Source organism: Lithobates pipiens, unplaced genomic scaffold (assembly GCF_037356315.1).
Source record: "Lithobates pipiens isolate NorthernLeopardFrog02 unplaced genomic scaffold, aLitPip1_a1.2 Scaffold_25, whole genome shotgun sequence".
Taxonomy (NCBI): domain Eukaryota; kingdom Metazoa; phylum Chordata; class Amphibia; order Anura; family Ranidae; genus Lithobates; species Lithobates pipiens.
Window position 1 is genome coordinate 222,748,330 of NW_027507787.1, and position 14,738 is coordinate 222,763,067.

At 44.6% G+C, this 14,738-nt stretch overlaps 1 protein-coding gene across 1 annotated transcript in view; it reads right to left on the reverse strand.

Moving 5' to 3' along the window:
* Positions 1-4,341: 4,341 nt before the first annotated feature.
* ACADSB (acyl-CoA dehydrogenase short/branched chain) overlaps positions 4,342-14,738 on the reverse strand; it is a 69,650-nt gene continuing 59,253 nt past the window's right edge. The window contains exons 10-11 of the mRNA XM_077455581.1: positions 12,397-12,496; positions 4,342-9,211 (exon numbers count right to left, since the gene is read on the reverse strand). Coding sequence (XP_077311707.1) covers positions 9,141-9,211; positions 12,397-12,496 — 171 coding nt within the window. The 3' untranslated portion in view covers positions 4,342-9,140. The remainder of the gene's footprint in view (positions 9,212-12,396; positions 12,497-14,738) is intronic.

The window sequence follows — 14,738 nt, forward strand, 5'->3', positions numbered from 1 at the left end:
AGTTCACACTATTGCGAATCGGATGCAGTTTCACCCAATCCAATTCACAATGGAGATTTTGAGCGGCTCACTATAGAGCCGGTTGTCATATCTCCGCTGCGGCTCCAGTGAGAATTTGTGCAGGAGCCTCGTGCGTCTTTTGGTCTGTTTCGGGTCTGAATTCAGCCAAAAATTCGGGCTGGAATCGGACCTGAAACGGTGAACGGGGATGAACCGGACCGAAGATAGTGTGAACCAAGCCTTAAGGCAGTTCAACCTGGTATTAGCAAGGTGTACCTAATAAAGTAGATGGTGAGTGTATCTATACCTAAAACCTTACCCCTAGGCAGGCTTCATGAGACAATCTTCTTCTGTGTACCTTGTACCTTTATGCAAAAAAAAAAAAAAAAAAATCCTTACCTGGAAAAAAATTAAATAAATCTTCTTCCCTTGGTCTATCAGAATGGAAGAGACTGATAAATGACCTTATTAACTTACACAACACTGACACAATCCGGGGTCTCTGGATCCAATCCACCACTATGCTCCCTTTAACCCCTTGCCTCCGAGCGTACGCAGATGTGCGTACTCAGCTTCCGGGGGTTATACCGGGACGATGCCCGCACCTGCAGGCATCATCCCGGTACCGTTTTTTAGAGCGGGCGATTGACCTAATCGGCTGTTATGACGGAGGAGCGGGAGGGGACGTCCCCCCCTCCCACCGGTGCTCCCGTTCAATCGGGAGCACCGATCGCATATCCGCCCCTTCCAGTGGCTGGGGAGGGACTGGAATGAAGCCATAAGCGGCTTCATTCCAGTCTCCTAATTGTAAACACGGAAGCGGCGTCATGACGTCACTTCCCGTTTACTCGGCTGCCAATGGCGCCGGATTTAAAAAGAAATACAGTATTCAGAATCGGCAAAAACGGCGATCTGAATAATTTGAAGTGTAAAGGAGGGGTGGGGAGTCTTTTAGACCCCCGATCCCTCCATAAAGAGTACCTGTCACCACCTATTACTGTCACAAGGGATGTTTACATTCCTTGTGACAGCAATAAAAGTGATCAAATTTAAAAAACAAAAAAACAATTAATTTTAAAATAAATAAGAATTTTTTTTTTTTTTTTTAAAGCGCCCGCCGTCCATGCGAGCTCGCGCAGCAAAGAAAACACATACGGAAGTCGGGCCCGCATATGTAAACGGTGTTCAAATCACACATGTGAGGTATCGCCGCGATCGTCAGAGCGAGAGCAATAATTCTAACACTAGAGCTCCTCTGTAACCCTAACCTGGTAACCGGAATTTTGTTTTAAAATATCGCCTATTGAGATTTTTAGGTACTGTAGTTTGTCGTCATTCCACGAGTGCGTGCAATTAGAATGTGTGACATGTTTGGTATCTATTTACTCGGCGTAATATTATCTTTCACATTATGCAAAAAGATTGGGCTAATTTTACTGTTTGGTTTTTTTAAATTCATGAAAGTGTCCCTTTTCCCAAAAAGTTGCATTTAAAACACCGCTGCGCAAATACCGTGTGACATAAAATATTGCAACAATCACCGTTTTATTCTCTAGAGCAGTGATGATGAACCTTGGCACCCCAGATGTTTTGGAACTACATTTCCCATGATGCTCAACAACACTGCAGAGTGCATGAGCATCATGGGTAATGTAGTTCAAAAACATCTGGAGTGTCAAGGTTCGCCATCACTGCTCTAGAGTCTCTGCTTAAAAAATATATATAATGTTTGGGAGTTCCAAGTAATTTTCTAGCAAAAAAATATGTATTTTAACTTGTACACACCAAATGCCAAAAATAGGCTTAGTCATGAATGGGTTAATATACCCTGGTGAATGCTGCTTGCATATATCGCCTAGGCTTGTGATATACACTTTCCCTGTACTGCCATCTTCCTTTTCCTCATGTGATATACTTCTTTGGCACAATTCTGTTACATTATACAAAAACAGATGAAAATATATGCAAGATCGTTGTAATTTTAAAGACTTTTATTGCTTCTGTATTACCAGTAAAAAGGGATAATTGAAAATAAAATTAACCTTAAAACATTATTTAGCTTTATGTATCTGAGAGGTAGTGCTAGGAAGAGCGCAGACAGTTCCTGCCCACCGCTTGATTTCATGCTCATAATATGCTGTCTCCCAGCTCCTGAGTGCGCAAAAGAGTGCCGTAAGGAAAAAGAATTTTGGGTTCTGTTGCCAAATCAGTAACTTTAGATAAAGAATGCAACTAAAAGACTGAACAGTGGGGTCATTTTTGATAACATTAAATTACCAAGTGGCAGTAATATTTCTACATACTAAACCATCCATTTCCTGTCTCAAGATGTAACAGGAAGTAAGAGTAGATCTCTAAAAAGGAAGGGATATTCTCTCAGATAGTTGTCTTTGGATTAATTGTCTCCACTGAATGATGTTCCCTATTCCAGTGACAACTCAAAAGCGAGGGAAAATCCACAGTTTTAATTCCAGTGACAATGGTTCAAAGATGAAGAGGGAAGAGAGGGAGGAAAGAAAGAAAGACAGACAGACAGAGAAAGGGAGGGAGGAAGAGAGGGAGGAGAGGGAGGGAGGAAGGAAGGAAGAGAGGGAAGGAGTGAGGGAGGGAGGAAGGAAGGAAGAGAGGGAGGGAGGAAGAGATTGAGGGAGGGAGGGAGGGATTGAGGGAGGGAGGGAGGGAGGGATTGAGGGAGGGAGGGAGGGAGGGAGGAAGAGAGGGAGGAAGAGAGGAAGGAAGGAAGAGAGGAAGGAAGGAAGAGAGGAAGGAAGGAAGAGAGGAAGGAAGGAAGAGAGGAAGGAAGGAAGGAAGGAAGGAAGGAAGAGAGGAAGGAAGAGAGGGAGGGAGGGAGGGAGGGAGGAAGAGAGGGAGGGAGGGAGGAAGAGAGGGAGGGAGGAAGAGAGGAAGGAAGGAAGAGAGGAAGGAAGGAAGGAAGAGAGGAAGGAAGGAAGGAAGGAAGAGAGGAAGGAAGAGAGGAAGGAAGAGAGGGAGGGAGGGAGGGAGGGAGGAAGAGAGGGAGGGAGGAAGAGAGGGAGGGAGGAAGAGAGGGAGGGAGGAAGAGGGAGAGAGAGGGAGGGAGAGGGAGAGAGAGGGAGGAAGAGGGAGGAAGAGGGAGGGAGAGAGAGAGAGAGAGAGAGGGAGGGAGAGGGAGGAAGAGGGAGGGAGAAAGAGGGAGGGAGAAAGAGGGAGAGAGAGGGAGAGAGAGGGAGGAAGAGGGAGGGAGAGAGGGAGGAAGAGGGAGGGAGAGAGAGAGAGAGAGAGAGAGAGAGAGAGAGAGAGAGAGAGAGGGAGAGAGGGAGGAAGAGAGAGGGAGAGAGAGGGAGGAAGAGGAGAGAGAGAGAGAGAGGGAGGGAAGAGGGAGAGAGATTGAGGGAGGGAGGGGGGAGGAAGAGAGAGGGAGGGAGGGGGGAGGAAGAGAGGGAGGGAGGAAGAGAGGGAGGGAGGGAGGAAGAGGGAGAGGGAGGGAGGAAGAGGGAGAGAGAGGGAGGAAGAGGGAGGGAGAGAGAGAGAGAGAGAGAGAGGGGGAGGGAGAAAGAGGGAGGGAGAAAGAGGGAGAGAGAGGGAGAGAGAGGGATGGAGAGAGAGAGAGAGAGAGAGAGAGAGAGAGAGAGAGAGAGAGAGAGAGAGGGAGGAAGAGAGAGGGAGAGAGAGGGAGGAAGAGGGAGACAGAGGGAGAGAGAGAGAGGGAGGAAGAGGGAGAGAGAGGGAGAGAGAGAGAGGGAGAGAGAGAGAGGGAGAGAGAGGGAGAGAGAGGGAGAGGGAGGAAGAGGGAGAGAGATTGAGGGAGGGAGGGGGGAGGAAGAGAGATAGAGGGAGGGAGGGGGGAGGAAGAGAGATAGAGGAAGGGAGGGGGGAGCAAGAGAGATAGAGGGAGGGAGGGGGGAGCAAGAGAGATAGAGGGAGGGAGAGGGGAAGCAAGAGAGATAGAGGGAGGGAGGGGGGAGCAAGAGAGATAGAGGGAGGGAGGGGGGAAGCAAGAGAGATAGAGGGAGGGAGGGGGGAGCAAGAGAGATAGAGGGAGGGAGGGGGGAGCAAGAGAGATAGAGGGAGGGAGGGGGAGCAAGAGAGATAGAGAGAGGGAGGGAGGGAGAGGGAGAGGGAGAGAGAGAGAGAGGGGGAGGAAGAGGGGGAGAGGAAGGGAGAAGAGAGAGAGAGCGCATTTAATTTGCTATAGTCAAACAAGCACCAAATTTACTTAAGAAATCTGACATGACCCCAGACAGAGTGGTTCTTCCTGGGTGAAATGGGCAATTTCAGATTTCACAACAGCACAACTAAAAAGCACTCCGTTATTATTAACATGAATACCTATACACATACGGTCATAAAAACACATCTCCATCAATTACATTTACTTTATTCCTCCATATAACAAAAAGTTCTGTATTAAGAAAACAGGATTGCTACATTAATAAACGGATTTCTCTTTGTAATCTCATATTCAGCATAGATACAAATTAAGAAGTGCTACAGTCCAGCATCATGTAACAAATATTCTTGCACCGCACAGCACATAATGTGTTATGCGCTGCAATGAGTTGTGAGAATTTGCAGCATGCCCTTTTGTCTTTTGCTGCTATGTGATATTTTGAAACTGCAACACACTCTTACAGTGAGCTGGAAAATGCTGCAATGCGCAAAAAATGCAACATGTCCTATTTTATTTATTTAGGTGCTAAACTAAAGCCATGGGATATAGGACAAATTGCCTTTTTTCCTTATGTTCATTGATGGACACAGCCTCTCTTCATTCTTGACAACTGGGTTTATAGAGCCACTTACAGAAGTAGGACACTAGGCAGAAAAAGAACACAGCACTTTCTATGGGCAGTCCTAGCTGGTATAATCCTCCTCTCTTCTATAGGCAAACCAATTACTTCTGCTTAGTGTTTCAGGAGTAAGGACCTAGTTCCATGCTGGGATAATGTGGTTCCATAGCTTTCTTCCTTGTTGGAAGATGGTCTGGTGGTTTTGGTTTCCCTAGCCTCCCATTGGTGGTGGCCTCTCCATCAGGAGGATTTCTCAGCCACCATAGACATCAAGAATGTTCTGTTCTATGCCAGGCAACACTGCTTGTTGAACTTTGCGGTCGGGGACATGCTTTAGCAGTTTGAGGCTCTCCCTTTGGCCTGGCCTTCACTCCTCGGGTATTTATCAAGGTGCTGGCTCTGGTCCTGGCATTTGCCGAGAACGCAATGATCTTCTCCCTTCAAGCTGGAGACTCATTCTGCACCGATGGACATTGTGGCGCATACGTGCATTCTGCAGGAACTTGGATGGGTCCTGTACCTCAAAGTCTACTCTGACCCAGGCCAGGCGGCTGAAGTATATGGGACTGATCCTTGCCCCAGCTTAGGTCACAGTGCTTTGTTTGCTGCATAAGCTCTGGAAGTTCTGGCCAGTGATTCAGCTGTTGCTGTCCTGCAGGTGGGTTTCCCTGCGATTCTGCCTGCAAGTTGTGGACCTCATGGTATCCCTCTTCTTCCTCACCCTTCACCTTCTATGAGCAATTCCACATGAGGGGCCTGCAGCAGGAATTCCACTCCAAGTGAGCAAACCTCACCTATCCTTGGGCAGTCAGTTTCAGCTGGCCCTAGGGGCCAGAACCTCTCCGATCTGGTGGTTTCGGTTTCCCTAGCCTCGGGCTGAGTTGTTACTTTGGCTGGTTGGCTGTTGAACGTCAGGTTCTGAAAGATGGGGGTTGCTGAGTTGTAGTGATTCCTTCAAGGCTTAAAGCCCATAAATGTGCCTCCCTGAAAATGTATCAAGTTTAGAAGGTTATACATGTTGTGGTGTGAGGTTACGGGTGCTCCTCTGCATGCCATTTCGGATCTTGACTTTTCTCCAATGTGGCAATGAGCACAAGCTTGCTCGAGTATCATTTAAGGTCGAGTCTCTGACCTTGCTGACCTTTTTTCAGCGTCCCTTGGCCAAACATTCCTCGATTGTACCCTTATCCATGGGGTCTCTCATGTGGCACCCCCATGTGACCTGAACTTAGTTCTAGCTTTGTGCTGTCCACCGCCTTTTTACCCGAAGGAGCTTGTGCTACACTCCTTGGATGTGCTGTAAGTGGTTCTTGTATCCATGTCCACTACAGCTTTCTTTCAGAGATCGCATTTTTTTTGTGTCTTTGTACAAGTCACAAAACGGCTAGCGGCCCCTCTGCTACCCTTTCTCGATGGCTCAGAGACAGTGGTTCAGGCTTCTGTCAGGAGTCGGGCTCCTCCCTTCCCCATTTGGGGACGCTCTACCAGATCGGTTAGTGCCTCTTAGGTGTTCCAACCTCAGGTATCTTTTTCTCACATTTGCACGATGGCTACTTGGTCATCTGTGCATGTCTTTGCCAAATTTTAACTGTTGGCATTTTTGCATCTTCAGATGCTGGTTCTGGTGGCAAGGCCAGTCAGGCTGCGGTTTGATGTACCTTATTTCCCAAATAGTAGATATTATTTGGGTGGTAGCCTATTTTTCAAGGTGGCTCATATTTTGTTCCCCACCCCTCATTACGTCCCATTCACACCTGTGCATAGCGTTTTCAGGCAGAAAATCGCACGATTTTACTGCGTTTTTTACCGCGATTTTGTGCAGGGCAAAAGTTCACCAATGTTAAAAGAAAAACACCCAAATCTGCCCGATTCAAGTGACAAAAAAGGGTCCAGAACATGTTTCAGCTTCAGGCGTTCGGCTTTAGGTGACTTGGAGTGGAGATGTGAACCATCTCCATTGAGAATAGATTTTTTTTTTCCCCCTCCAGCGTTTTGTAGCTTGAGGCTTCAAGCTACAAAACGCTCAGGTGTGAATGGGGCCTTAAGGTACTGCTTTGGGACATCCCAGTGATCAAGAATAAAGAGAGGCTGTGTCCCTCAATGAATAAAAGAAAACAAGATATTTTGTTACTCACTATAAAATCCCTTCCTCCGAGTTTATTGATGAACACAGCATCCACCCCTCTTGGGTCAATTTTTTTTTTGTACTGCTTTTTCACAAACTGGCTTGCCCATAGCAGAGAGGGGGTTTATACCAGCTAGGACTGTCTATAGACGGTGTAGGGTTCTTTTTCTGCCTAGTGTCCTACTCATGTAGGGTGGCACTGTAAACCCAGTGTTCAGGAATGAAGGGAGGCTATAGACTCACCTACTCTTGGAAACAGAATTTCCAGCTCAGTCATACAACAGGGTTGCAATACATTACTGGAGTCTCATTTCTTTGCTGCATTCTATGTAATGTAAAGAACAGGGACAGAGAGACCCCCTTTTATTAACTAAAGGTGGGGGACTCTAACTGAGATAAGGATTTTACCATCCAAAGGGCTTTAAAAGCAGGCATGTATTTAATATACCAACTGGACAATTGGTGGCTTTATCCTTAAAAGTGCATTTGTCACTTATAACCGCAAAAGGGTGAAGCAATATTCAAGAAAGTACAAGCGGCCATCTTTCAATGAAGGAAGATAAATCATCTCACTGTGATGTCACTGGTTTCTCGGTAGTTGGAATATTGGGTAAGCCCATAGTAATAGATATACTTAAAGTGATCCTGTTGCCATTGAAAAATATGAAAGCAAAAGAAAGAAAAAGCTTAATGCTTATCTGTCTGGCAGGTGGAGAGTCTCTCTCCAACACTTACACATGTCCGCTGATGGGTGCTGTGGTTCCTCCCACAAACCCTGACACCACATAAACGGATAAAGTAATAACACACAGGCTAGAAGGGGGCAGGCGGACACACCGAGAAGTATCCGCTAACAGCACCCAATGCTCTTTGAGAGATCGAATGTTTTAAAGGCCGCTTAAACAGAACTTGCTGGCAGATTGGCTTTTACTGCAAAAAAGACTTTGTAGATCCTTCCTTCTCTGCCTGCCAGCAATGTTCTTGTATTTGCACACTAAGCCGTGCATGTACAACTCTGTATGCAATCTCAGCATGCATTGGGTGTAGGGGGGGCATGCAAGGGAGTTATGTCCTCCCGGGTTGGCCAATTGAGATGGCGAATCTGGAAGAAGTCTAGGAGAAGCACAGTAGTGACATGGTCAATTGTGGATTAACACTTTGAGAATCAAGTGTGTCATAATCTGCAAGTATGTTGTGTGTATGTGCACATACTTACAGATTGTGGCAAAGGCCCACATATCACAATGCAGAATTTATTTCTGCTTTAAAGTGGAAGTAAACTCCCCTATAATTTTCATCCACGGAAGCTGCCATCTTTGCCTCTGTTTAATCTTCAGCTGCCACGGTGCTGCACATGTGATCCGTTATGACACCAGCCATTGGGTGGTTTGACAGTATGGTTGAGAGCACAGCCAATGTGCAGTTAGCATTCCCAGCATGCCATTTTTTTAAATCGTTTAAAATCGATGGGTTTACTTCCACTTTAACTCCATGGACAGGTAAGCAAAAAGCTCCCTCTTTCATAGAGTGTTTTTGCTTTCATGTGTCTCCAGTAATAACAAGGGCAGCCCATTCAAAATGATGATCCAGTCCTTCCCGACATACCAGAAGGATGAATACGCCAACACCTTTCCTTATTTTGAGGTCTCTGGTGGGAAGGATCTCTGCACTCGACCTACCAGGACAAAGAACATTTCATCTGAACAACGGATGGTGCCCTAAAATGTTTTACTCACAATATCTGAGATTAATAAATATGCTAATCCCATTAACAGCTGAAGAACTTCTAGTGTCTTTCATTACTAGTCTGAGAAGGCAATCCAGCTGAATTAATATTACAATGAATGCAGCAGGAGGAGACTCCCATGCATGGTGTGGTAACAGTATGTACTCCATTAGGGGGATCCTGCCACTGGCGCCTCTGAGAAATATAGCAAAAATATTAACTTTCACCAGTCTGGTGACCAAAATATCGATTTTGCGTGGACTGACCTTTTAAGAGGCACGAGTGTTTGTAGTGTATTCCTGACATTGGAATTAGGCAATGTCTTTCCCTGATAATTGTTTCTTTTTTTTTGTTTTTTTGAAGAACATTGAAGATCTCAGACATGGACCTAAGCAGAAGAGTCAGTGCTTTATCAAAAATAATAGTCATGGATTATGGTGAGGACATTCATGTGCGTCTGGAAAGTGACCAATCATGTGGAATCGGAAGATCCTAGAGACAGATAACACATTCCTGGGCTTCAGTATTCCTGATCGATAAACTTGGCAATGGTGCTCAGCTGGATATTAGACGTTCCCTCATAGATTGTACCTAGAACATCAATTTTACATATTATCAGTAAACATATACTAAAAACAAATAATTATTTTTATTTTTTATTAGCCAATGATAATGTAAACACATGTTGGCATGTTATGGGATCACTAAAATTAGAAACTTATTCACAGCTTCATTAAATTTGAACATTTTAAAGCAAAAAAAGTTAAATCACGCCAGTGAAATCCCCGATAGAAGTAGCTTATTTTCCCTCCTGGGCCACATACTATTTCCAGGACAAAGACATAAATTCTAGGGGTGCGGAGTAAGCTCCGTTTACATGCTGCACAACTATTCTGCAGCCCAGGGGGCAGAGTAGACAACAGATAGACACAGTCATTGGTTGTTCTTCTGATGATGTTTTCGGTCACACCTGCTCATGTCATCAGTGCCTCCCTGTTGTTGGGCTCTTACCATGGCAACATTGGGTGGTTAGACCCTGGTATGAGTTAAAGAGGAACTGCAGTCCGCTCACATAATTTGTAATAAAAACATCTTTGCCATTCTGAAGCTTCCCTCCAACCACTTTGCATATTATCCCCTTGCCGCCGAGCGTACGCAGATGTGCGTACTCGGCTTCTGGGGGTTATACCGGGATGATGCTCGCACCTGCAGGCATCATCCAGGTACTGATTTTTAGAGCGGGTGATCGGCTTTCCAGACATAACAACCGATGCGGCGAAAAGCCGCTCAGCTGTTATGCCGGAGGAGCGGGAGGGGACGTCCCCCCCCCCTGCCGCCTCCCGTCGCTCTTACCGGGGCTCCCGTTCAATCGGGAGCACCGATGCACAATCCGCTGGTTCTGGCGGCTAGAGAGAGAATTGTAAACACGGAAGCGACGTCATTTACTCGGCTGCCAATGGCACCAGATTTAAAAATATATGCAGTATTCAGAATCGCCGAAAACGGCGATCTGAATACTTTGAAATGTAAAGGAGGGATTGGAGGTCTTTTAGACCCCCGATCCCTCCATAAAGAGTACCTGTCACCACCTATTACTGTCACAAGGGATGTTTACATTCCTTGTGACAGCAATAAAAGTGATCAAAATTTTTTATTTTTTTTAAAAAAAAACGATTTATTAATTTTAAAATAAATAAGAAAAAAAAAAAACAATTATAAAGTGTGACATGTTTGGTATCCATTTACTCGGCGTAACATTATCTTTCACATTATGCAAAAAAATTGGGCTAATTTTACTGTTTCGTTTTTTTAAAATTCATGAAAGTGTCCCTCTTCCCAAAAAGTGGCGTTTAAAACACCGCTGCGCAAATACCGTGTGACATAAAATATTGCAACAATCGCCATTTTATTCTCTAGAGTCTCTGCTAAAAAAAATATATATATATATATATAATGTTTGGGGGTTCCAAGTAATTTTCTAGCAAAAAATATGGATTTTAACTTGTAAACACCAAATGTTCTCGATAGGCTTAGTCATGAAAGGGTTATTTTATGTATATATTGTACTGGTCAAATATTTTGCAGCCATTTTAACTGTGGGCAGCTGAAGCTGCTGCCTGTTTACTTCCTGGATTTACACAGACACACAGAGGCACCCCTCCAGCTCTCATGACTCACCCCCCTCCCTTGAGAGATAGATAGAGATATAGATAGAGATATGTGCATGATGTCATAAGACTAGGCTTTTCACCAGACAAGAAAGAGGAAGTGGGCTGTATAAGGTATTTATTGGCAGAAAAATGTTTTACTATCCAAAGTTAAAACAACGAGGGCAGAAGATTTAACAGATGGAAAAATTAAAGGTTGAACTGGATGGACTTGTGTCTTTTTTCAACCTGACTAACTATGTAACTATATTTATGATTGTAGTACCATCATTTGATTATTTGAGCACTTTAGCGTCTTAGGGAGCACATAAAAAAAAAAAAAAAATGCTGCACATAGTGTAATCCCGTTCAATAAAAGACATTTATTCCAGCCAGTTTTAAAAAACTACTCAAAAGTAGTTTTTCAGGGCAAAATGACAGGTTCTCGACCGGAGCACGCCGATGCATGTCGGCAGAATGGCACGGACAGGCAAATGGGCGTTCAGATACGTCCCTTTAAATTTGCCGCCCTGCCATCGTGTGCGTGCCGGTCGGGACCTCTGTGAGTCCGATCGCGGGTCACACGGAGTCGATCGCCACGGAGATACCCGCGATCGTCTCTCGGGGAGGAAGAGTGGGGAGATGCTAAAGTAAACAAGCATCTCCCCATTCTGCCTAATGACAGTGTCACTGATCTCTGCTCCCTGTCATTGGAGCAGAGATCAGTGACGTGTCATACACAGCCCCCACCCACAGTTAGAAACACTCCCCAGGGCTCCCAGCCCCCTAATGGTTAACCCCATCACTGCTAGTGTCATTTACACAGGAATCAGTGCATTTGTATAGCACTGATTGCTGTATAAATGTCAATGTTCCCTAAAATGTCTAAAAAAATGTCCGATGTGTCCGCCATAATGTCGCAGTCATGATAAAAATCGCTGATCGCCGCCATTACTATTAAAAAAAAAATATTAATAAAAACGGTATAAAACTATCCCCTATTTTGTAAACGCTATAACTTTTGGGCAAACCAGTCAATAAACGCTTATTGGGATTTTTTTTTTTACCAAGAATATGTAGAAGAATACGTATCGACCTAAACTGAGGGAAAAAAATATATTTTTAGATATTTTTGGGGGATATTTATTATAGCAAAATGTAAAAAATAATGCTTTTGTTTCAAAATTTGTCGCTCTTTTTTGGTTTATAGCACAAAAAATAAAAACCACAGGGGTGGTCAAATACCACCAAAAAAAAATTCTATTTCTGGGAAAAAAAAAGGACGTCAATTTTTTTTAGGAGCCACGTAGCACGACCGCGCAATTTTCAGTTAAAGCGACGCAGTGCGGAATCGCAAAAAGTGCTCTGGTCTTTGGCCTGCAAAATGGTCTGGGGCTTAAGTGCTTAATAAGGCACCCCCCCCCCCCCACTGATACTTACCTTTGTCAAGTGAACAGCTTGAAGGGGGGCAGGAAGGGTAGGTATTGGATGTGTGGGGTTACCCTATCAAGAGAATGTTTCATATTCTCTGACTAGTTAGGGCTACATACGTGTTTGAGATAAGAATTTGAAAAGTTTGCTTGCTAGTTGCCATTAAATGGTAATACAGGTCAGTATGATGCATCTTACCTATCTTAACATCCCGGTAATATTTTTCTATTGGATAGTCTTTGGTGAAGCCAACACCTCCCATCCATTCCAAGCACTTGCTTGCTGTCATTGCTGCCACCTAAGGAGATACAAAGGTAATACGGTTGTGTAATGGTTCATAAAATGGATGCATCTCAGAAAGTGCAACTGGGGAAAAAAAATATATATAAAACACGGTAACACCTATCGGCAACAGTGTTTCCAAGACAGCTGCATGAGATACCGACTCTGCCCTCTACAGGAAACACAATACCAAAAAGAGTTAAAAGGCCCCTCCCATCCCCTCGTCCTCACTTGTTAGCCCAAAGAAGAACCGCCACCAGTGTGCACAAGGGGAATCCAACCAAAAAAAAAAAGGACGCTGTCCTGGAAGAGTCTCAGAAACGCCGTTACCGATAAGTCTAATGCCCCGTACACAGGGCCGGAAATTCAGACGGAAAAAGTCAGATCGGATTATGTTATCGGAAAATCTGATCGTGTGTGGGCTCTATCGGACTTTTTCTACGGAAAAAGTTTGAGAGCTGGATCTAAACTTTTCCGACAACAAAATCCGATCTAACTTTTTCCGATCGTGTGTAAAGAATTCCGACGCACAAAGTGCCACGCATGCTCAGAAAAAATTTGGAGATGAAAGCTATTGGCTACTGGCCTCTACGTAGTCCCGTCGTACGTTTTGTACGTCAGCTCGTTCCGAACGATCGGATTTTACGACAACTTTGTGCGACCGTGTGTATGAAAGATAAGTTGTGGCCAAAATCCGTTGGAAAAAAATCCGACGGATTTTGTGGTCGGAATGTTCCATGTGTATGGGGCATTACTGTGGTTTTCCCAAAGTGTCTTCCAAGACAGCAACATAAGAGGATAAAAAAAATTTATTCTCTTACCCCAGAGAGAAACCACGACTTTCAGAACTTTTCTTCCAAAGTCTGGAAAGCAGTTCTACACAATAGTGATTCACAAAATCATGATTATTGGAGCAGACTGCCGCTCTCGAGATGTCTTCCCATGGGGGCACCAGCCTTCTCTGCTCCTGAAACTGCCATAGCTCTATGTGCACATACCCTGGAGGGAGGCTGCTGGTCCGCAAAAAATATATAGTCTCACTTATCCATCTACTAAAGACCAAAACAACTGGGCTTGGTGTCTGATGCAAATCTAGACTGCTGCTACCACTATACCTGAATATATATAACAAACCGACTAATATACAAAAACGATGCGCTGTCACTTTAGGTGCAACTCACTTAACCGCTTGCTGACCAGCCGCCATCATGTTACGTCGCTTCTAATTGTGGCCACTAGGGGCTCACGCGCACCCGCTGCTCGCCCCCAGAGCCGATGCGAGTGCCAAGCGGTCACGATGACCGCCAGGCCCCCGCAATCAATCGTGACACGGCGAGAACCGGGAACTCTGTGTGTAAACACAGAGATCCTGGTTCTCTGAGGGGAGAAGAGACAGATCATCTGTTCACACAAATTATGAACACCGATCTATCTCTTCCCCTAGCAAGTTTTTGGTTGAACTGGATGGACTTGTGTCTTTTTTCAACCTGACTAACTAGGTAAGTCCCATCCCCTCTTCAGTTAGAACAGGTAGCAGGGAACACAGTTAACCCCTTCACTGCCAGTAACTTTTTTTACAGTAATCAATTCATTTTTAGAGCACTGATCGCTCTGCACGGGCGGCACAGTGGTGTAGTGGTTAGCACTCTCACCTAGCAGGGTCGCTGGTTCAAATCCCAACCATGACACTACCTGCTTGGAGTTTGCATGTTCTCCCTGTGCCTGCGTGGGTTTCCTCGGGGTACTCCGGTTTCCTCCCACAATCCAAAGACATGCAGGTAGGTTAATTGGCTTCTGTCCAAAAATTGGCCCTAGTATATGAATAGGGACCTTGAATTGTGGGCTCCTTGAGGGTAGGGACTGATGTGAGTGTGCAATGTACAGGGATAGGGACAATTGTAGACACTCACTCAGGTTGAACTGGATGGACTGGTGTCTTTATTCAACCTAACAAGCTATGAAACTATAAATGCCAATGGTCCCAAAAATGTGTCAAAATTGTCCGCCATAATGTCGCAGTCCCAATAAAAAATAGAAATAAAAGTCGCAGTTCACCACCTTTGCTAGTAAAAAAAAATAAAAATGCTATAAATCTATCCCCTATTTTGTAGACGCTAACTTTTGCGCAAACTAATCAATATACACTTATTGTGATTTCTATTACCAAAAATATGTAGAAGAATACATATCGGTCTAAACTAGGAAAAAAAAAATGCTTTAAAAAAAAGAAAAAAGAAAAAAGGGGGATACTTATCACA